Source organism: Amia ocellicauda, chromosome 6, assembly GCF_036373705.1.
Source record: "Amia ocellicauda isolate fAmiCal2 chromosome 6, fAmiCal2.hap1, whole genome shotgun sequence".
NCBI classification, from domain to species: Eukaryota; Metazoa; Chordata; class Actinopteri; order Amiiformes; family Amiidae; genus Amia; species Amia ocellicauda.
In genome coordinates, this window is record NC_089855.1 from 3,621,204 (window position 1) to 3,642,680 (window position 21,477).

General features: G+C 41.3%; 1 protein-coding gene across 1 annotated transcript; it reads right to left on the minus strand.

The window, feature by feature from the left end:
• Positions 1-7,442: 7,442 nt before the first annotated feature.
• LOC136751701 (olfactory receptor 2AT4-like) lies at positions 7,443-18,374 on the minus strand. Its single transcript, XM_066707494.1, has 3 exons — positions 17,899-18,374; positions 17,461-17,715; positions 7,443-7,521 (listed from the first exon to the last, which is right to left on the minus strand). The coding sequence occupies exons 1-3, from the start codon at positions 18,372-18,374 to the stop codon at positions 7,443-7,445; spliced, it is 810 nt and encodes a 269-aa protein (XP_066563591.1).
• Between the last annotated feature and the right edge of the window lie 3,103 nt (positions 18,375-21,477).

Genomic DNA, 21,477 nt, shown 5'->3' on the forward strand with positions numbered 1-21,477 from the left:
AGGTTGGATTTGTGCCAACCCCCCCAGTGTCCTATTGGAGGAGGCTCAATTTATGACTGATGTCAATCCATGCCATCTTTTGGAAATGCTGGTTGGCCTGGGTTCGTAGCTCTGTTTTGGGATTTCGGCTCTCGCCTGCTTCAAAGGGTTTTTATTACCTCCAGGCCCTATTCCCCAGACATTTTCACAGCAGGGATTCCAAGCCATTTGGCGCATTCTCGGTGCCATCCTCCCAAGACTGCCACGTTGACATAGAACAGTTCATGGGCCGATGAGCTCAGGAATTCTGGTAACACCTTCTGGGGAGAAGTCTTCTTTAGATCAGAGCTCTATCTCAAGGCTAGGATGCTCTATCAAAATACATCCCCCCTTAACGCTACAAAGTCCATTTTAAGTTTGTTTCATCTTACTATGCCTTGAGTGTGTACTGTATATGAAAGTTAATTGTGATTAAACGTAATTCATAATTAAACAGATACAGATTTAACTATAATCACAGCCTGTGTATTGCAGCCCAGGTTGAATATTGCACATAAAACGGAATTATTATTATTATTATTATTATTATTAATATTATTATTAATATTATTATTATTATTATTATTATTATTATTAAGCATTATGTAGGCCATTTTAACACATGGTTAAATCAATATTTTGCACATGTGGCCCGCGATAGCACTTGAGTTGTGCACCTTTGGTATAAAGGAAGCATCTGTTTAAACATGCCTGTAAATGTACAAACCAGAAAACTGTACATATTCATAGAGCATAATTTAGAGAGAGAAGAATTTAGTTCAGAATTATATAATAATTAGTAGAAGGTCTATGATCTGTAAGTCATATCAGGTTAATTTATACTGACATGCTTTACAGCATGTGTTCTGAAAGCAGGATTTTTTCCCTTTCATTAGTGGAGTGTCTGCAGTGAGTCCAGTGCATGGGAAGAGCAGCCTTTTACAGACACTGTAGGATACAGACGGACTCCCATAGACACACACACTCAAACTGCTGTTGACATCAAATGAAACTAAGAGTGGAATTAAATTAACACTTTGACCCACTTGTCAATTGCAAGTTACAAACAATGGCAATTAAAAAAAAAAAACAGGTACTTGGTTGTTATTTGCAGTTAGCAGGTGACTGGTCTCTAAGTTAAAATGTATGCTCAATACAGAAAGAGATAGGATCCATGTTGAGTTATTTTAATGTTTTGAATTATAGCTGCAAGTGTAAAAATATTCACTCAGACTCGGCTTTGTTTAATATTGTGTATTTGACATCCAGTCACTGTGGTATTAATATTTTAAATACATCTTTACCAACATCAAGGGCAGATTTACACCTGGTCAAGTGAAACAACAAAAAAATCTGAATGTTATTTGTTTGCTTTTTCTGTATACTCTGTGTGTGTGTGTGTGTGTGTGTGTGTGTGTGTGTGTGTGTATTGCCTAATACAACATGATGCTTGTGGGGACTTTTGCTTAACTTGATGAATTCAGTGAACAGGTTGACCTACACGGCTGCATCTGCACTTGAGTTTATACAGGTAAACCAGCACACATCACCTTGGTTCAGTGTTTCAGTTTTGCTCCTTTTGTGTTGAGGGACTTACAGAGGCATTAGCTTGGTCGCTTTTCTGTAATGGACAGAGAATCCAGAGATTGATTATTCAGCTGCCCTGACAGTGTTCTTGGCACCGTGTGGAAAGGCAGACTTGAGTCCAAAGTACCTTTGAGCTGCTGCCTTGATCTTCTTATTCCTTAAGCTGTAGATGATGGGGTTGACCAGGGGGGTGAGGAAGTAGTTCAAACCCCCGATGAAAATGCGCCCAATGGGGGAAATGCTATCCACTCTCAGACCTATGTACACCACAGCCGTAGAGACGTAGTACAGCACCACCACCACTACATGGGAGGAACACATGAAGAAGGCCTTCTTCCGGCTCTCCACAGTTTTCATTTTCACCACCGACATTATGATCCTGCAGTAGGTAAACAGCACAAACAGAAAGGGACCCCAGGAACCTACCATGGCGAGGAATAGGGCAAAATTCACCTGGGCCGTCACATCAGTGCAGGCTAGAGACATAATAGTTGGGTAGTCACAAACAACATGCAGGACATGATTGGAGGCACAGAACGGCACTGAACTGGCCAGGACCACAGACACCAGGGGAACAAGGAAGCCCAGAGCCCAGACTATGGCCATCATCTTGAAGCACACTCTGGTGCTGAAGATAGAGTTGTAATGCAGTGGCTTCACCACGGCCACAAACCGGTCGTAAGCCATGGCTGCCACAAGGAAAATTTCAGTGGTGCCGAAAGTAAGGAAAAAGTACATTTGCAGGAAGCAGCCTGAGAAGGAGATACTGTTGTGGCCCAGCAGCACCACCAGCAGCTTGGGTATAATGGTAGTGGTCATCAGCACATCCAGGACAGCCAGGTTCCACAGGAAGAAGTACATGGGTGTGTGGAGACGGGGGTTCAGAGACACCAGCACCACGATCATCAGGTTCCCCAGGATGGTGGCCAGGAAGAGGAGGAGGAAGATGAAAAAAAGTGTGGTGTAGTGCTCCTGCAGGCCTGGCACTCCCACGATGATGAAATAGGAGGCTGAGGGCAGGGAGGTGTTGGGGTCACTCATGACTCAGCACCACACAGGGTCTGTGAAGAGAAGAGGGGCAGCTGGGAGGACAGGGGGACACTGGCTCAGTTATGCATTTCTTCATTTTGAAGAAGTGAGCACCCAACATGAAAGGAATCAGACAATTTATTGCTTTGATTTCAATCTCTCTTTTGATTTATATAATATAATGCAAACTGTATTAAAAGTGATTATTGAATATATGTATTATAAATATTACAAATATCTTCCTATTTTGCGTTTTACAATTCATTGTAAGTTAATTCAATATAATGGAGGTTCCCATGTCCCAATATACTGTATGTACAGTGCCCTACAGATTAATCCATAGCCCTGAATAAATAATAACAAAATACATAATATTAAAGAAAGATTTACAAATTGCAAAAGAGCAAAATCATGTTTGTCATCAATTAATCATTTATTTCTAGACAACATGAGGGTCAGATTTATTCACATCTATATGTATCCCTTTAAATAAAATCTAACAAAAGCAAATCTACAACAATATTCTGCTCCTTGAAAGTTCAGATGTATCCACAAATACATAATTTACAATGTATCTTGAATATAGAACAAACATTGCTAATGAATGTGTTCTAATTTGTTATGAATATATTATAAACATTTAGAAAATGTCATATTGTTCAGAAGTTTCTAAAGAATATAATTAGATTTATGAATGTATATCATCATTTTAATTCTGTAGTAGAATCCAGATTTAAAAAGCAATGTTGCCAATGTAAGTGAGGAATAACTTAAGAAAAGATGAGGTTATTCGGGGGATGACTGTATAGAAAAACAGCATTAATGAATGTGATCAAATAGATTTTGGACACATTATATAGACAATTTAGTTTTGGTGAAAATCTGTTTGTAAAGGATATGATTGGAGTACCATTGAATATCATCACTTATCCTCTTGAGAAGGAATGGGATTAAACAAAAGCAGTAATTCTGTTGTACAATCTGGATTTAAAACATATTATAAAATAAGTTCAAACCTTCAGAAGTCTGTTCGTGGCTGTGGTCTGTGTCTCAGTGTGGAGTGAAGTTCAGTGCCAGTTACCTGGGCTGTGTGTCTGTTCACTGTTCACTGTTCACTCATCAGCTCCAGTCACAGCTCTTCTGGACCAGACATTTCACCTGTTGTTTTTTATGGGCGGCATCTCATGCTGACCCCAGAGGCTGCTGTCTGCAGTGCTGCAGTCTTTATTAACCCTCAGAGACACAGAGAAGGTGAGCACCTAAGGGAACAGGCACACAGGACTTGCAGTGAGAAGAAAGAAAACACTTTTATCAGCTCCTAAAGCATCTTGGAGGAAATCAGCTCTGGGGTGCAATCAGTCACTTGGCCCACACCCTGCTTCAGCCCAAGTACACTGCACACACCCTCTTTGCCTTTTAAATGAGACACGAGAGCCTTACTGCTGCGTTTTTTTGTAAAGCTTTTCACATACTAGCCTGCTGCTGACACAATTATTTTTTTCTATATATATACCCGCTGCAGCCTCATGGGCACCTGCGACACAGTTTCCCTGCTTCTTCTACACTGCCAGTGTCAAACTGTGTGCCTTGCCACAAGGGGTGTGTACCTCACTGCATTAAGAGTTCAGTGTCAGAGAGCTTGTTAATGCTCCCCTCTGTTGTGCCCCAACGCTGTATCCCTCGAGGCTTTAGGTGGAGAGCATGACACTAACATATCTGGGAAAGAGGCAGAGGCCCTCTCCAGACTGAGCTACCCCAGTTGCCTCTTCAGAGGTGGAGGCCCCAACCCCTTTGCACAATTTTCTGTCCTGGATCGGCTGTGCTGCACAGCATTTGGATGTGTCTTGGCCAGAGCATCTGTAGCCAGAACGCTCCCTCTTCCACCATCAGTTTTATCTATGAAGTAAATCATTAGTTTGTATTTACTCATTTCTGGGGGCAACTTTAATTTTCAGTTTCTTAATGCATTTTGGTCTGTAGTTTCATACATGTAGGCCATGTTACCCTGTCTCTCCCTTAAGGTTAATTGTTTCTTGAATTGTATACTACTACTACTACTACAACCCCATGCAGAACATTTCCAACTTGCTGTCAGATGTCAGATATTGATGGAGCTGCTTCATTGTGGAGCTCATGATGTATTCGTTGCGTGCATTTGGCTATTTGCTGGTGGCCCTGGTTGCCGCCAGGCGTCCAACTGTGGCTGTGCAAGAAGGACAAGCTGCACTTTCTTGATGCCTCCATCACTTCTGGCTTAACTTTTAGTCCACCCACAACAGCGCCTTGCTCCTACACTTCTTCCCTCACAGCGACGGCCTGGTTTGGCTGATGATTTACACCATTACATTTTTACGTTTGAGTGTGCGGTAACACTTTGGTAATTGGTCTCCCAAATTTCAGTTTATTAACATAGTGTGTACTCATTAATTATATTATTATTATTATTATTTATTTTTTTATTTTTTTATTTCTTGGCAGACGCCCTTATCCAGGGCGACTTACAACATAAGTGCAAAACAGAGTGCAAATATACAGTTAAGTACAAGGCATCAATCATTACAAATTCAATTTAAATAAAACATAGCAATTCAAAATACATTTTACAAATTCCAATTTACAATTTACACAAGTACAGTAAGTGAGGTCCTACATCCTGGATGGAGAAAACTAAGTGCTGTCAAGATGTAGGGTCACAGTTAAGGGCTACAGGAAAGGGAGCAAGGAGGAAAACAATCAAGAACACAAGAAGCATAATAAAACTGTGAAGTGCTATCTAGCAGGGATAAAAGGACTAATATTACAAGTACTGTCAAAAAAGATGCGTCTTGAGAAAGCGCCGGAATGAGGTCAAGGACTCTGTGATTTTGACTTCGGTGGGCAGGTCGTTCCACCATTTACGGGCCAGGGATGAGAAGGAGCGGGCTCTGGAGGTAGGAGACATACTAGAGAGATAGGAGGCGATAGTTACTCATAAGAACAATGTAATTAAGCATTTGCAAACATGTACTTAATATGTAGTTAATTAGTAGCTACTATGTTAATAAACTGTAAACTGGGAGACCTATTAAAAAGTGTTACTGAGTAGGCCAAACGCTGCTGGGATGAAGAATTAAATATAATGACCTCCAGAGTGGCTCAGTTGTTACAAGCTCAGAGCCTTATGAGCTGTGGGTCGCCACTTCAATCTTTGCTCATGTAATTTGCCGGGTTAGGGAGCGCTAAATCAGCTGGGTCTCTCTCGGCTCATCGCTAATGAGTATCCCCTGCTGGCTGCCTGGGCGCCTGCAGGTCTGCAGTTCTGCTGGGGGGGGAATGTGCCTCTCCTCCTAGTGGCAGTGAACCTCCAGTGTGGGGTGTATAATGATAAGTGGCTCAAGGGCAGCTGGGATTGGATGATACCGGTTGTACTTATCCTCACAGCGATGAGCCGAGATGCATTAGCACAATTGGTGATTATTTAAAAAAAATAATTAAATATAATATTTTAATTGTAAAATTTTAAGAAATTCTCAGAATACCACTCTCTTTGATGTTTAATGAAAATTTGGCCCACAATTTCCGCGCAAAATGTGTGCCGCCCAAGAAACATGCGACTTGGCGAAAAAAGGAGAGATATTCAAACATGGTGAAAGTCTTTGCGCAATATTGAAATATAACATTTTTTTCCTATGTCACGTAAACCTATTTGCACCTCGTAAACCGACCTGCACCACTACACAGTGCGATGTTATTTCCAGTTTTTGAGGCAGCTTTTCGCAGTTTTTGGATGAATGCGCTACACAAATATACTGCAAAAACTTGTACATTCAGGCTAATTATGGCTTTTACGTAATTAGGAAATAATAAGAAATAAGAACAAATGTTTGTATGTGTGTGTGTGTGCATATATATAAATTAATATTTGTATTTATATACGTATACAGTACTGTGCAAAAGTTTTAGGCAGGTGTGAAAAAATGCTGTAAAGTAAGAATGCTTTCAAAAATAGACATGTTAATAGATTATATTTATCAATTAACTAAATGCAAAGTGAGTGAACAGAAGAAAAATCTACATCATATCAATATTTGGTGTGACCACCCTTTGCCTTTGCAACAATTCTTCTGGACGAGGGCATGACTGCTTCATCACCTCCTACCCCCTAGAGGTGGTTGCCCTGGACCACGTGGCCTGATCAGTCCACAGCTACTACTGTAAAGGCTCTTTTTTCAGCCTGTAAGATATTATTTGCTAGAATGTATTTTTCTATGGGAAATTCTATACCATCTGGTTGGAAACAGATGTCTCCTGGTAGCCTGGCTTATCTATGTGTCCAGAGACCAAAAGGGTACCTGTCATCTGATTGGCTCCTAGCCAAATTCCATAGGACCCCCACACTTCTAAATAACATTAACATCAAACACAACTCATGGTGGTGGCAAAATGCGATTGGTTGAAAGGAAACCTTATGAAAGGGAAACAAAGAGAAATTTAGTTCTCTTCAAGTTCTCTTCAAGCAGTTCAAGGAGTTCAAGAAGAAGAGGAGATAACAACAAGAAAAGAGCAGGAAGAGGAGGGAGAGAGAGAGACGCAATGCTGCCTGCCTGACCAGACTGACCTAAGCTGCCCTGTGAGGAGAAGAGGAGAAACCAGGTATTATCGGTTCCTTTCTGTAATCCATCAGAAGCTTAATATTACTTATTTTCAGTAATATAATTGAATGATATTAGGTATTAGATATTAGATATTAGGGGACCCAAGTGCAGTGCGTGATTGCGGGATGGTCAGACAGGCATGGGTCAAGTACTGGCAAAGCAGGGCAATAAAGGCTAGGCGAAGACGTGGTCGTGGTCAAGGGCGATGGTCCAGCAAGCAAGGAAGAGACAGAAGCGTGGTCGGGAAGTCAGGCTAGGGGTCAAGGAAACACGAAAAATACCAGGCACGGGGAAACAAGGCTACTGGGAGCGGACACAAGGAGAAGGTTCAGGATTGCAGGGTGAACTGACAAAACTTCGCCCCAAGTGAGGGAAGTGAGGGGATTATAAGGGGAACAGGAAACCAAGTTGGGAGGAGCAGTGCGAATAGGAGAAGAGGGATAGAACAAGAGTGCACAAGGGTGTCTGGAATGTTAATAGACTGAGTGACAGATGAGAGCAGGGAGAAGTGAAGGAAAAGGCACGGAAACAGTGGCCTCTAGCGGAGGTAGAGGGTGAGTGCGTGGGGACCATGACACATTATGTGCACAAAATTATGAATGACACAAAAGGGGCACCATAGATTTGTCAGACCTCTGCACATGTCCAGGCTAGTACAGGCCTAGTGCGACAGATGTGTTTTGTGGATGAGGAGATGCATTTTAAACACTTTTGCATGTCATCACATTTTTTTTGACCTGCTGCAGTGCCTACAGCCATGCTTTTTACATCATTTGCCCCAGCGCTGAATGATTGGCCACAGCTCTCAGAATCTCCCTGCTCAACCAATCAGCGTTTGCTTGATGCACGGGCCGGCAGAGACGGAGGAGTGTGCATCGGCTTCTCTGCGAGCCTCTGTGAGCTACGCTTACACAGAAACCCCTGCTCTGCGTCACACATGCACTCGCCCACTTGTCAAGAACACTAGCCAGTTGAGCGTCTTTGTGACTGAAGTTCCTGCCATTCGTGCCCCAATAACGACCCCTAAGACCCGTAAGTCACTAAGATCCTTTCCTCTCGCCATCTTGATCCAAAATCGAGGTCAACTAGACCTGCTCAGCATTTGTATAAATGCCACAGAGCATGACAGGATGTGAATTGCTTAATTGTATCATGAAGTACACCTGTTTGGAGGCATCTGCATTTGAGTTTTCCAGTTTGTATTGAAATTTACACAGTTTAATGTCTCAATGTACTCTGAAATTAAAGCACAGAACAAATAAACAATTGGAGATCAAAAATAAATCATAGAATAATTTTATTTAACAAAATGTAACCCCTTAAGCTGACAAACCCCTCTGGTACCCTTAACAGGGCAACAAATCCGTGTGCTTCAATTTAATCCCATGTGTACTCTATACTGTTGTGTTGTTTGCAAAGTGTTTGGAGACTCTCAGCTTTCTAACAATGTGAAGCATTCTCTGGTTTGGTTTTTATACCCCAACTTACACCCCCCCTCCACATTCTGAAATAAGGGGATGGGAGATACTTCAGTCTGGGGGTCTGAGTAGGAATACAAAATCTCAGAAAATATTGACAATCATGACATGGAATCCTGGATCCTGGAACCAGACAGTCTACTGATTAAAACAAGACTATCCACTTTTGGTAGAAGTAACACACACCCGTAGAGAGCTCAAAAAGTCAAGATGAAAAACTCTGTTTACAGTGTACTAATACACACGGATTTTACATCATTGGATCTGAACTTCTCTGTGTTTGACAGAACATCAAATAATATATACTGGATTTATTGTTAGATTGTTCTGAACAAAACAAGCCTATCTGCAATGAAAATGAATGACAGTGGGCGACATGGAAACTATAAATCGGATATGTTTGAGAATGAAACGCATTGGTAGGCAAGAGAATAAGCTTTCAAGCATAATACATTAATGTGTATTTTCAACACATTGTGTTTGAAAGACACACTATTGTGTTGAGCTATGGTACATTTGCCTTAATTGAAGTTACTCTTGTCTGTAGTTTGCTTTAATTGAAGTCGATTCAGTACAGCTGCTGAGTAAATAGGTTGAAGAATGGTGATTTAGTCAAGGACTTGCAGGAATTATTTTCCAGTTAGGTGCAATTGGTGGCAGGTAGACAAAAGCTACTTATAGCAGCTGTTGAGAAAGAGCTGCACTATTGCTTGGTGACAAAATGTAAATGTCATAGTTCCCTAGCCCTGACCCTCTTTCCCCACTAGAGGCCACCAATGTTCCCTTGCCTTTTCCTGCTCCCTTCACTGCTTTCCTTTTTTCACTCTGTCAAATAACATTCCTCAACACCCTTGTGCATTTCTGCACCTGTCCTCTGTTCTCATTGGTTCTGCTCCTGCCTTCCTAGTTTCTGCTCTCCTTTATATACCCCTCACTGCCCTCACTCTGGACGAAGTGTTGTCAGCTCTCCCTGCATCACTAAGCCTTGTTCTCCTGGTTCCTTGTTCGCACTCTCTTTCGCACTCTCTTTCGCACTCTCTTTCGCACTCTCTTTCGCACTCTCTTTCGCACTCTCTTTCGCACTCTCTTTCGCCTGTGACCTCGACCATGCCTCTGATCTCTCCTTGGCTTTTGTCTGCTCATTGTACTAGCTCTGTACTTGGGTCCTTTCTCTACAGTTTTACGGTCCTCCCACAAGGCAACCGTGACAGTTAAGCAGTAGACCATGGGACAGAAATTAAGAGACTGAAAAAACTGTAACATTTAATTTAAAAGCATGTGGCCACTACAGTGTCAGGTTTGCAGAATGATTGCCTTCCTGGATGAACTCATCCAAGAAGATTTAATTTGTTAACGTTGTCGGCATGTTGAAGTCCTACAGATCAAAGTCTGTGATCTTGAGGCTCAGCTGGCTGATCTGAGCTGTATTAGTGATATTGAAGAATTGGTCAATCAGCCCATGCAAGAGATGGTGTTCACGCCAAAACCTAGGAGAGTTGAGATCTTAAAGCAGGAAAGTGTAGAGAACTGCTGGGTTACAGTAGATCGTAACTGCAGATAAGGGCACACACATGCCATAGAGACATCCCAAGAGCTAGAAATGCCCAACAGGTTCCAACTGCTGGACACCAAGTTGGACAGTGACAGCTCAGAGGGTGATGGGAGGGCAGCTGAGCACCAGATCACCATGGTGCCCACTCCCCCCCCCAGAACAGGGAGGTAGTTATTGTAGGAGACTCACATCTTATAGATGTAGATCACAGAGTGTATTCTAGTGATATGGAGGCCCTCATGGTATCTTGCCTGCCTGGTGCTGAGGTTGCAGATCTCCCTAAACTAGCAGACGGGCTACTGGCCAAAGCTGGGGAAAATCCTCTGGTCATGGTCCACACTGGAACCAATGACATAGGGAAAAGGTAGGGCAGCGATTCTACAAGACAAGTTTAAAGAGTTAGGATAGAAACTGAACAGCAGAACCTCCATGGTAGTTTTCTCCAAAATACTACCGTTACCACGTGCATGGCCAGGGAGACAGGCTGAGATTAGAAAGTTTAACATGTGGTTGGTGTAGGGAAGAGGGTTTTAGGTTTATGGAGCATTGGTCTTTCTTCTGGGATAGATGTGGCTGTTATAATGGGGGATTTCAATTTCCCAAACATAGACTGGGAAAGCCCAATTTGGAATACAGAAGCAGAAATAGAAATTGTTGAGATGGTAAATGATTGCTTTCTAACTCAATTTGTCAGGGAACCAACCAGAGAGAGTACATGCATTAACTTGATATTTTCAAATGACCAAGAGTGTCAAAGAGACACTTAGAAGAGTGAGACTGGATCACACTGCATACAGATTCAGTTGAAAATGGATGGTTATATTTTAAGAATATACTATTTGAGGCTCAGGAGCAATTTGTACCAAAACTTAACAAACAGGACCAAAAAACATTGGCCCAAATGGTTTAACAGAAGTATGCAAAAAAATATCAATAGAAAGGAAATGTTGTACAGTGCATACAAAAGGGATAGAGACAAAACAAAATACAAAGAATATGTTGTAGCGTAAGGTACACTTATACATTTCAGTTAAAGAAGTGAATTTAAATATCACCTTATCAAGAATTCTAGAATCTTGTAGAACTCAATTTCTACAATAATTGGACACAGACACCAATTCCAAAGATATACATTCTCAAATTTATTAAAAACAAAGATAAAATGTAGCACTACACTAGTTATACAAAAAGGGAAAAATCAAAGACAAATCACTTCCGTGACCAAATCAAAGAACATGGAATCGCATATGATATCACACAAATCGTTAAACAAAAAAGGTTATAAACACATTGACTACAATACCGGTTAGTAAGATAAAGGTGAGTCTCTCATTAGTATTGTTAGTCGGACATCAAATAACTATGCAGGTTAGTATTTATGTCAAATAACTTCTCGTTATATATATCAGTCTCATTTAGGTTTGGGTGCCGAGAAAGATTCTATAATTTCTTGTTACCACAATTCTCCCTAATTGATTACTGTTTAATGATTAAGGATAGGCAGGGCCACCTATAATCTAATGTCTATTAACGTGTGTCAATTTCAGACTAAAACAGTTAAACAGGAATGAGAAGATATTTCTCGGCGTTGACAAATTATATTTCTAAAATTGTCAAAAAAAACAGTTTAATGAAGCACTCATTTATATTTAAGAAAATACTAAATTATATTACACATTCTAAAGTTTATGACTCACAGAATTACATTTCTAATTGATTTCTCAAATGTCATGAATAATAAACTCCAAACTGTTAAACTTATCTGAACTTCGTCGCAGAGAGGCCTCTCTGCCTTCAGGATCAAATAAAAACACACGGCACGAGGTCCGTGTGGTTTGGAAAAAAGGCAGTCCAGTTCGGCTTTGTCCAATAACTTCCTGAGTCAATGCTCCTGGAAGTTGGGGTTTCGCGAAAGTAGTCTTTTCCAAACAGATTTTCCACTGGTTTGAAGGCTCCAAGGTTGTGCACAGGATGTCTTCTTTGCAAGCAGGGTTTTCCACCGTAGTTACTTGAAGACAAAGTCTTTGAGGAATGCAGGGCCCTGTTAGTTTCCAAGGGTCAAGTTTCTTAAGACTCAATAGCTATTTAAATGACTGAACACTTCTGTATTACAGTCGACTTAGTCAATTGTCCAGCTGTAAAACTCCACTGATCAGATGGGCACAGGCGGGCAGGCGCAGGTTCTAAAGTTCTTTACTTAATAAAGTCCTTTAAAAGAATTCTTCGTACGGCTCAATCTCCTTCTCCCAGTTTAACTCTTCTGTTGCTGGCAAAGACTTAGTTGGTTTCCGGTTCCGGTTCCGGTTCAAGTTGAGTTGTGGCAGCGAGTTACCGGTTCAGGTGAGAGAGAGGGAGAGAATGTGCTGTGCGTTACCTTTTTATGCCCTTCATAGGCGATTGGTTCTTGAGTGTGCGAGGTCGGACTCCGGTTTCAGCCCCGTGTCTCCTATTGGAGGAGGCTCGATTTATGCCTGATGTCAATCCATGCCATCTTTTGGAAATGCCGGTTGACCTGGGCTCATAGCTCTGTTTCAGGATTTCTCTTCAAAGGATTTTATTACCTCCAGGCCACATTCCCCAGACATTTTCACAGCAGGGATTTCAAAACAATCGGCCCATTCTGGGTGAGCCATACTCCCAAGACTGTCACTTTGACAGGGATCAGGAAAGGAAAGAGAGAAATATAAAGAAACATACCTCTTGCAGCTAAAGCTAATGCAAAGAGCTTTTTTCAATATTACAACAGCAAGAGGTCAATAAAGGAGGACGTGAAACAGATAAAGGGCAAAAATTTAAGTATCTTGGAAAACGAACAAGATGTGGCAAATGTTTTAAATGAGTATTTCACAGAGGTTTTTACAAAAGAAAAAACAGATAACATGCCACAGGTTAACAACCAGTCCAGGCAAATCCTAAGAGAGATCAGGATAAATGAGCAGGAGGTACTAAAGGGACCAGCAGAATTAAAAACAAACAAATCACCTGGGCCAGATGGTATATTTCCTATAGTACTTAAAGAAATGAGGGAAATTATCTATAGGCTGCTAACTCAAATATTCCAAATGACACTTAGAACAGGGGATGTGCCAACTGACTGGAAGACAGCAAATGTCATACCAATCCACAAGAAAGGGCACAAAACTGAGCCAGGAAATTACAGACCAATCAGTCTCACCTGCATCACCTGTAAAATGTTGGAAAAAATTATTAGACAGAAAATAGAGGAGCATCTTAATGAAAACCATATTCCTGGAGATAGTCAACATAGGTTTAGAAGAGGCAGATAATGTCATGATCAAGTTATTAATCTGTTTGAATTTTTTGAACATGCAACTGCATGTGTGAAAGCATATGATATGATATACTTAGATTTTCAAAAAGCTTTTGATAAGGTTCCACACCAAAGACTGATCCTCAAATTGGAAGCTGTAGGCATTCAGGGTAATGTAAGTAGATTAATTATTATTAACTGGTTGATGTATAGGAAACAGAGGGTGTCGATTAGAGGAGTCGCTTCTAACTGGAGTGAGGTTGTTAGTGGAGTTCCACAGGGATCAGTACTAGGGCCTTTGCATTTTCTAATCTATATTAGAAGATGGCAAATGTCATACCAATTTAGATGGAGGCAGAAATGGGACTATATACTTATGCAAATCTTGCAGCAGAAAGCCTGTTTTACACCCAGATGAATGCTTCAAGAAGTTCAAAAAATACAGATAGACCACTGAGCATTGGAACACAATTACATATAGTTTTTAGGTGATTATTTGTTATTACATATTTTTGTGCATTTTACATATTTCTCTTTCTTTTTTTTTCAAACCTTGCCATGTGTAAATATGTGTAAATATTGATGTAAAGCATACTTTTTTTGCTGGTTACTTTTGTTAGAGGTATGCGAAGTGCTGTAAAAAGTTTTGTAGCTTTTCTAAAGTTCTAACATTCATTTATTGTCAGAAACACTTTTTTTTAACCGTTATTCACTTGTTTTATTAATTTCCGCCTGAAATAATAGCCAAAAATGACTAATAACAGGCTTTTTCTTTTCAAAATGATTGCACTATTTTCAAATTTGAGGGTGTCCTTTGGAATAATATTGCATTGTGCATTGTTTTTTGCCAAAAAAGTGAAGTTATTTCAACTTGAACAACACATGGTCTGAAATGTTATTTTCTTCACAAAATTAAATTGGATCTCAAGAGCCTGACAGCTGCAAAATGATTGGACTGTAAAGGGTTAAGACTGTACAATGCACTAGTTAGACCTCATCTGGATACTGTGTACAGTTCTGGGCCCAACACTTCAAGAAAGATATCACCGCTAGAGGCAGTTCAGAGGAGAGCAACCAGACTTATTCCAGGTTTGAAGGGAAAGTCCTACTGAGAGACTGAGGGACCTGAACCTTTTCACCCTGGAACAGAGGAGACTATGTGGGGACTTGAGTCAAGTCTTCAAAATCATGAAAGGCATCGACCACATCAACCCAGAGGAGCTTTTTCAGATCAGCAGGGACACACGCACCCGGGGACACAAATGGAAATTGGGCTTCAAGGCATTCAAGACAGAAAACAGGAGACACTTCTTCACACAGAGAGGCGTCAAAACAAACTCCCCAGCGACATACCAAAATAATAAAATAAAATAATTCAAATGGAGGAGAAACTAATCAGTGATTATTTTAATATCTCATATTTATACAACAACTTTCAATACAATTAAAATCCTTTCAACTTGCAACATTCAGAAGCCAATATAGTCTGACAAGTGATGTGAGGTTCATAAGGATCGCAGCGATAATGGAAGAGCTCAAGAAAATTTTGCTTGATATTATAATGTAAGCAATATATTAAAATAATAACAAAAATGTATTATGTACCAGACAAAATTTGTATTTATTGCATCGTGACAGGAGACACTTCTTCACACAGAAAGTTGTCACAATCTAGAACAAACTCCCCAGTGATGTGGTTGAAGCTGAAATTTTGGGAACATTTAAAAATAAACTGGATAGGATCCTTGGATCACTTAGTTATTAATGGACACCAAATGAGCACGATGGGTCGAATGGCCTTTTCTCATTTGTAAACTTTCTTATGTTCTTAAGAACTTGCACTGAATGAGAGTCAGGGAGGGGTTAAATAGGGAGGCAAATGAACAGATAATAGCAAAGCATGTGTGTGGTAAGTACTCTGGTTGATTATGGTGATAATTCAATGGTTGAATGTGGAGAGCTGAGAGGGGAGACTGGTAGGTAAGTGGCAATGGCGACCTATAGTGGAGAACTGTGGGGATGCTTAGACTGAGAATGTGACACTTCCTCCCTTGCTACAGATTGGTTGTACAGTAACACCTCCCCCTTCAGGCAGTGCTTTCGACTTGAATATTATTATTGTTATTATTATTATTATTATTATTATTATTATTATTATTATTATTATTATTATTATTATTATTATTATGTGTTTCTTAGCAGACGCCCTTATCCAGGGCAACTTACAAAATATAAGCGAAATACAAAGTGCAAAAGTACAGTGCAGTTCAAGGCATAAAACATATTACAAATTCCAATTTACTAATGATAGGTTGCGTTTGCAACCTCGGTTATCTGAAAAAGCATTTCTGAAGGGCTGCAAGGTTTCTCGGGAGTTCTGTCTCCCGACATAGTGGAAGTTCCTGTGTGTACGTCATCATGTAAGCAAAAAGGAAAAGGAAAGGTCAGTTTGAGTGACACACACACGGGCATATAGGCAGCTTTGATAGAAAAGTGTTTTTCAATGAGGCATCCATAGAAACTTGCTTAACTCCTCCTCCTTCGGGCAATGGTTTATTTTTCAGATAACCAGGGTTGCATATGTAACCTATCATTATTTGCAGTTAGCAAGTGATTGAGCTCTAAATTAATGAGATTAATAATGATGTTATTTAAAATATTTAAAACCATGAGGGGCGGCACGGTGGTGCGGAGGTTAGCACTGCTGCCTCACAGCTCCAGGGTCCTCAGTTCAAGTTCCTGCTTGGGGTGTCTGTCTGTGAGGAGATTGCATGTTCTCCCTGTGTCCATGTGGGTTTTCTCCAGGCACTCTGGTTTCCTCCCACCATCCAAAGACATGCAGGTTAGCTTAATTGGCTTCTCTAAATTGCACTATGTGTGTTGCCCAATGATAGACTGGTGTCCTATGCCTGCCAGGATCACAACCCTCACCAGGAGTAGTTTTGAAAATTGGATAGATGGAAAAATGTATATATCTCTGTTCAATACAGAAAGAAAGGTATATTCCATGGTAAGTATTTTTAATAATTTTAATTGTAGCTGCAAGTATAATATCACTCAGTCAAACTCAGCTTTGACTGTTTAATATTCTGTATTTGGCATCCAGTCACTGTGGTATTAATATGTTAAATACATCTCTACCAGTATGATGGGCAGATTGACACCTGGTCAAGTGAAAAACATAAAATCTGAATGTTAGTTTTTTCCTTTAAATTAAGTAAGGATCTTAATTATGACCCGATTTCTTAGCAGACACCCTTATCCAGGGTGACTTACGATTGTTACAACATATCACATTATTATACAGTGTGTGTCTGTGTCACCTAGTACACCATGATGTGTGTAGTTTATTTCATATGTGGGATAGCTGAACACAGAGGGACCTTTTGAGTAAGTTGAATAATTCAGTGAACTGGTCGACCTAGTTTATACAGACAAACCACCACACATCATCTGATTCTGTCTTGCAAAATTACAAAACCAAGTCATATAGAAATATCACATTCATTTCATATTAGAACTAGTTTTACTCTCATACACTGATTGGATTTTGAAGGTTTTAAATAACTGGTCTAACATACAGATGTGTTAGTCCTGAAGAGCACAGACCCTAATGACAATCACCTACCAACCCCTATAACTGCAGACTCCTGCAGCTCAGCTCATGGGGGTTATCAATGCCTTTTATTTGTGCCCCACTTACCCTTCCAGCCTCTGTTTCTTTCTGTGTTTCATTTTCCCTTCTTTTTGTTGAAGGAATTACAGAAGCATTGGATCAGTCCCTGTTCTGAAATGGACAGACAATCCAGTAAATGAGTATTATTTATTTATTCAGCAACCCTGACAGTGTTCATGGCACCATGTGGAAAGGCAGACTTGAGTGCAAAGTACCTCTGAGCTGCTGCCTTGATCTTCTCATTCCTTAAGCTGTAGATGATGGGGTTGGCCAGGGGGGTGAGGAAGTAGTACAGACCACCTACGAAAACGCGCCCATCGGGGGAAATGCTGTCCACTCTCAGTGCTATATACACCACAGCTGAGGAGACATAGTACAGCATCACCACCACTATGTGGGAGGAGCACATGTAGAAGGCCTTCTTCCGGCTCTCCACAGTTTTCATTTTCCCCACTGACATTATGATCCTGCTGTAGGACCACAGCACAAACAGAAAGGGCCCCCAAACACACCCCATGGCGAGAAACAAGGTAACATTTAACTGGGCCGTCACATCAGCACAGGCTAGAGAGATTACAGTGGGGTATTCACAGACAACGTGCTGGACATGGTTAGAGGCACAGAATGGCACTGAAATGGCCTGAGCCACAGACACCAGGGGGGCGAGGAAGCCCAGTGCCCAGACTGTGGCCGTCATTGTGAGGCACACCCTGGTGCTGATGATGGCATTGTAATGAAGTGGCTTCACCACAGCCACATACCGGTCATAAGCCATGACCCCAACTAGGAAACCTTCAGTGGCACTGATAGAAATGAAAAAGTGCATCTGCAGGAAGCAGCCTGCGAAGGAGATCCTGTTGTAGCCCAGCAGCACAGCCAGCAGCTTGGGTATGATAGTAATGGTCAGCAGCATATCCAGGACAGCCAGGTTCCACAGGAAGAAGTACATGGGTGTGTGAAGCCGGGGGTCCAGGGACACCAGCACCACGATCAGCAGGTTCCCCAGGATGGTGGCCAGAAAGAGGAGGAGGAAGATGAAGAAGAGTGTGGTGTAGTGCTCCTGCAGGCTTGGCACTCCCACAATGATGAAATAGGAGGCTGAGGGCAGGGAGGTGTTGGGGTCACTCATGGCTCAGCGCCACACAGGGTTTGTGAAGAGAAGAGGTTCAGCTGGGAGGACAGGGGGACACTGGCTCAGTCATGCATTTATTTAGATTGAAGAAGTAAACAGCCAACAGGAAAAGAACAAGACATTTTATTGCTTTGATTTCATTCTATCTTTTCAAATGTATAATATAATGCAAACTGTATAACAAGTTGTTATTGAATATATTTAATATAATGTTGAAAAGCACATATATCAAATAGCTTTTACATGTAAAAATATTATTTAATTTGAAATAAGGTTCCTTATATCCTAATATAATGTATATACAGTGCCCTCCGGAATCATTCATAGGTCTGAATAAATATGAACACAATATATCAAATACATCCAATAATGATTTACAGATTGGATTATGTCTAAGAATATTAATCTTTAATCTGATAAGCAATACACAGAGAAAAGTCATGTTTGTCATCAGTAAGTAGTCTATTTCCATAGGACATAAGAGTAACATTTATTTATACCCTTAATATTCCTCTCAATAAAAAAAAAAAAAAATCTACAGCAGTATTCTGCTCCTTGAAATATATATTTTTACAATGTGTCTTGAAAAAAGAAAAACATATTTAAAGAATGCATTCTAATTGATTATGAATACATTATAATATTTTTTTAAGGTAAGGTATCATTGGAGTGTCATTGAATACCATCACTTATCCTTTTGAGAAGAAATTGGATGAAACTAAATCTGAGTAATTCTGCATTTAAAACATATTTTAAAAGAAGTTCAAACCTTCAGATGTCAGTTCGTGTCTGTGGTCTGTTGCTCTCGGTGTGGAGTGACGTTCAGTACCAGGTACCTGAGGTGTGTGTCAGTCTTCAGCTCCAGTCACAGCTCTTCTTGTCCAGACTCTTCACCCATCACTTTTTATGGGCGGCCTCTCACGCTGACCCCAGGGGCTGCATTCTACAGTGCTGCAGTCTTTATTAACCCTCAGAGAGACACAGAGAGGGGGAGCAGCAATGAGATCAGACTCATAGGGCTCACAGCAAGAAGAAAACACTTTTATCAGTTCCTGAAGCATCTTGGTGGGAAATAGGCTCTGGTGTGTAATCAATAACTTGGCCCACACCCTGCTTCAGCCAAAGTACACTGCACACTGGAGAAACACCCTCTTTGCCTTTTCAATGGGACATGGGAGCTTTACTACTGCTGTTTTTTGAAAGCTTTTCACACACTAGCCTGTCACTTACACATTCCTTTTTTTCTATGTCATTAGCCCTGCAGCTACAAGGCCACCTGAGACACAGTTTCCCTGCTTCTTCACAACCACCACTGTCACACAGTTTGCCTTGCCGCAAGGGTTGTACCTCACTGCATTGAGAGCTCAGTATCAGAGAGCTCTCACTCTTGTTAATGCTCCCCTCTGTTGTGCCCCAACACTGTGTCCCTCGAGGCTTTAGGTGGAGAGCATGACACCAACACATCTGGGAAGGAGACAGAGGCCCTATCCAGGCTGAGCCAACCTAGTTGCGTCTTTGGAGCTTGGGACCCCAACACCTTTGCTCAATTGTCCTGACCGGAGGACTACCATCATGTCCCATCTGTGAAGTGCCCTCGTCTTCTTCCAGTTTTCCCTCATTAACTTAAGGAGGTGCCGGCGTCATGGGACAAGTCCACCTGGGCCTTCTACTATCAAGCCAGGATGTTTGGTGATCCTGCCTTCACGGTCAGGTTTCCACCCCTTCACTCTCCACATCGCTATGGGATTTTCCTGCACATTGTATGCAGCTGAGGCCCAGGTGATACCCATACAGAATACTTCCAGCTTGTTGGCAGATGCCAGACATTGCTGGAGCTGCTGACTTCATTGTGGAGCTCATGATATATTCATTGTGTGCATCTGGCTATTTGCTGGTGGCCCTGGTTACTGATAGGTGTCCATCTGTGGCTTTCACAGGCCAGGGTGCCTTAGAAGGACAAGCTGCCCCTTCTTGATGCCCCCATCACTCCTGGCTTAACTTTAGGTCCTTCCGCAACAGAACCTTCCTCCTGCACTTCTTCCTTCACAGTGACGGCCTAGTCTGTCCGGTGATTTAGAAAAATATGTAGATAATGGGTACTTACTACGATAATAAACTGTAAATTGGGGGACCTATTGTAAAGTGTTCATGAAAGTGGGCCAAAGGCTGCTGGGCTGAAGAATTAAATTTAATGGTCTCCCGAGTAGCTCAGTGAGTAAAAGTTCAGAGCACAGACTGAGCCTTATAAGCTGTGGGTCACCTGTAATGATGAGTGGCTCAAGGGCAGCTGGGATTGGATGATACTGGTTGTACTTATCCTCACAGCAATGAGCCAAGATGCATTAATACAATTGGTGAGTATTTAAAAAAATACAAAGAAATAATAGCAAATGTATGTATGTGTGTGTGTGCATATATATATATATATATATATATATATATATGCATATACAAATACAGTACTTTACAAAAGTTTTAGGCAGGTGTGAAAAAATGCTGTAAAGTAAGAATGCTTTCAAAAATAGACATGTTAATAAATTATATTTATCAATTAACTAAATGCAAAGTGAGTGAACAGAAGAAACATCTATATCAAATCAATATTTGGTGTGACCACCCTTTGCCTTCAAAACAGCATCAATTCTGGACGACCAGAGGGGGGAGCCCCCATGGCCTCTATCATCACCTCCTACCCCCTAGAGGTGGTTGCCCTGGACCACCTGGCCTGATCAGTCCGCAGCTACTACTGTAAAGGCTCTTTGGAAAATCGTTATTCAGCCTTTCAGGTGTCCTGGCGCCTACATAGCGATAGGGGCGCTGGTTTTGAGTCTCAGCTGATGGGGGATTTAGCTAATGTCTATGGGATTAGGAAAAGCCACACAACACTTTATCATTCACAGGGGAGCTGGGCACGTGAGCTCATTAATCAGACCCTATTGGGGTCGCTGGGCGAGGCGAAGCACAGCTGATGGCCTGAGAGACTCGCTGAGCTGGACCATGCATATAATAATATCACCCACGAGTCTACCAGCTACTAGCCCTTCTACCTGATGTTTGGGCAACGGGCTCGGTTGCCAGTGGATATGGTGAAAGGAGCCTT

Coding starts and splice junctions, on each gene's coding strand:
- LOC136751701 (XM_066707494.1), bottom strand. CDS start 18,374: ATGAGTGACCCCAACACCTCCCTGCCCTCAGCCTCCTATTTCATCATT. Junction 17,716..17,898: donor GGCTTCCTCGCCCCCCTGGT/GTCTGTGGCTCA, acceptor GTGGTCCTACAG/CAGGATCATAATGTCAGTGG. Junction 7,522..17,460: donor ATCAAGGCAGCAGCTCAGAG/GTACTTTGCACT, acceptor CTTGACCCCTAG/CCTGACTTCCCGACCACGCT.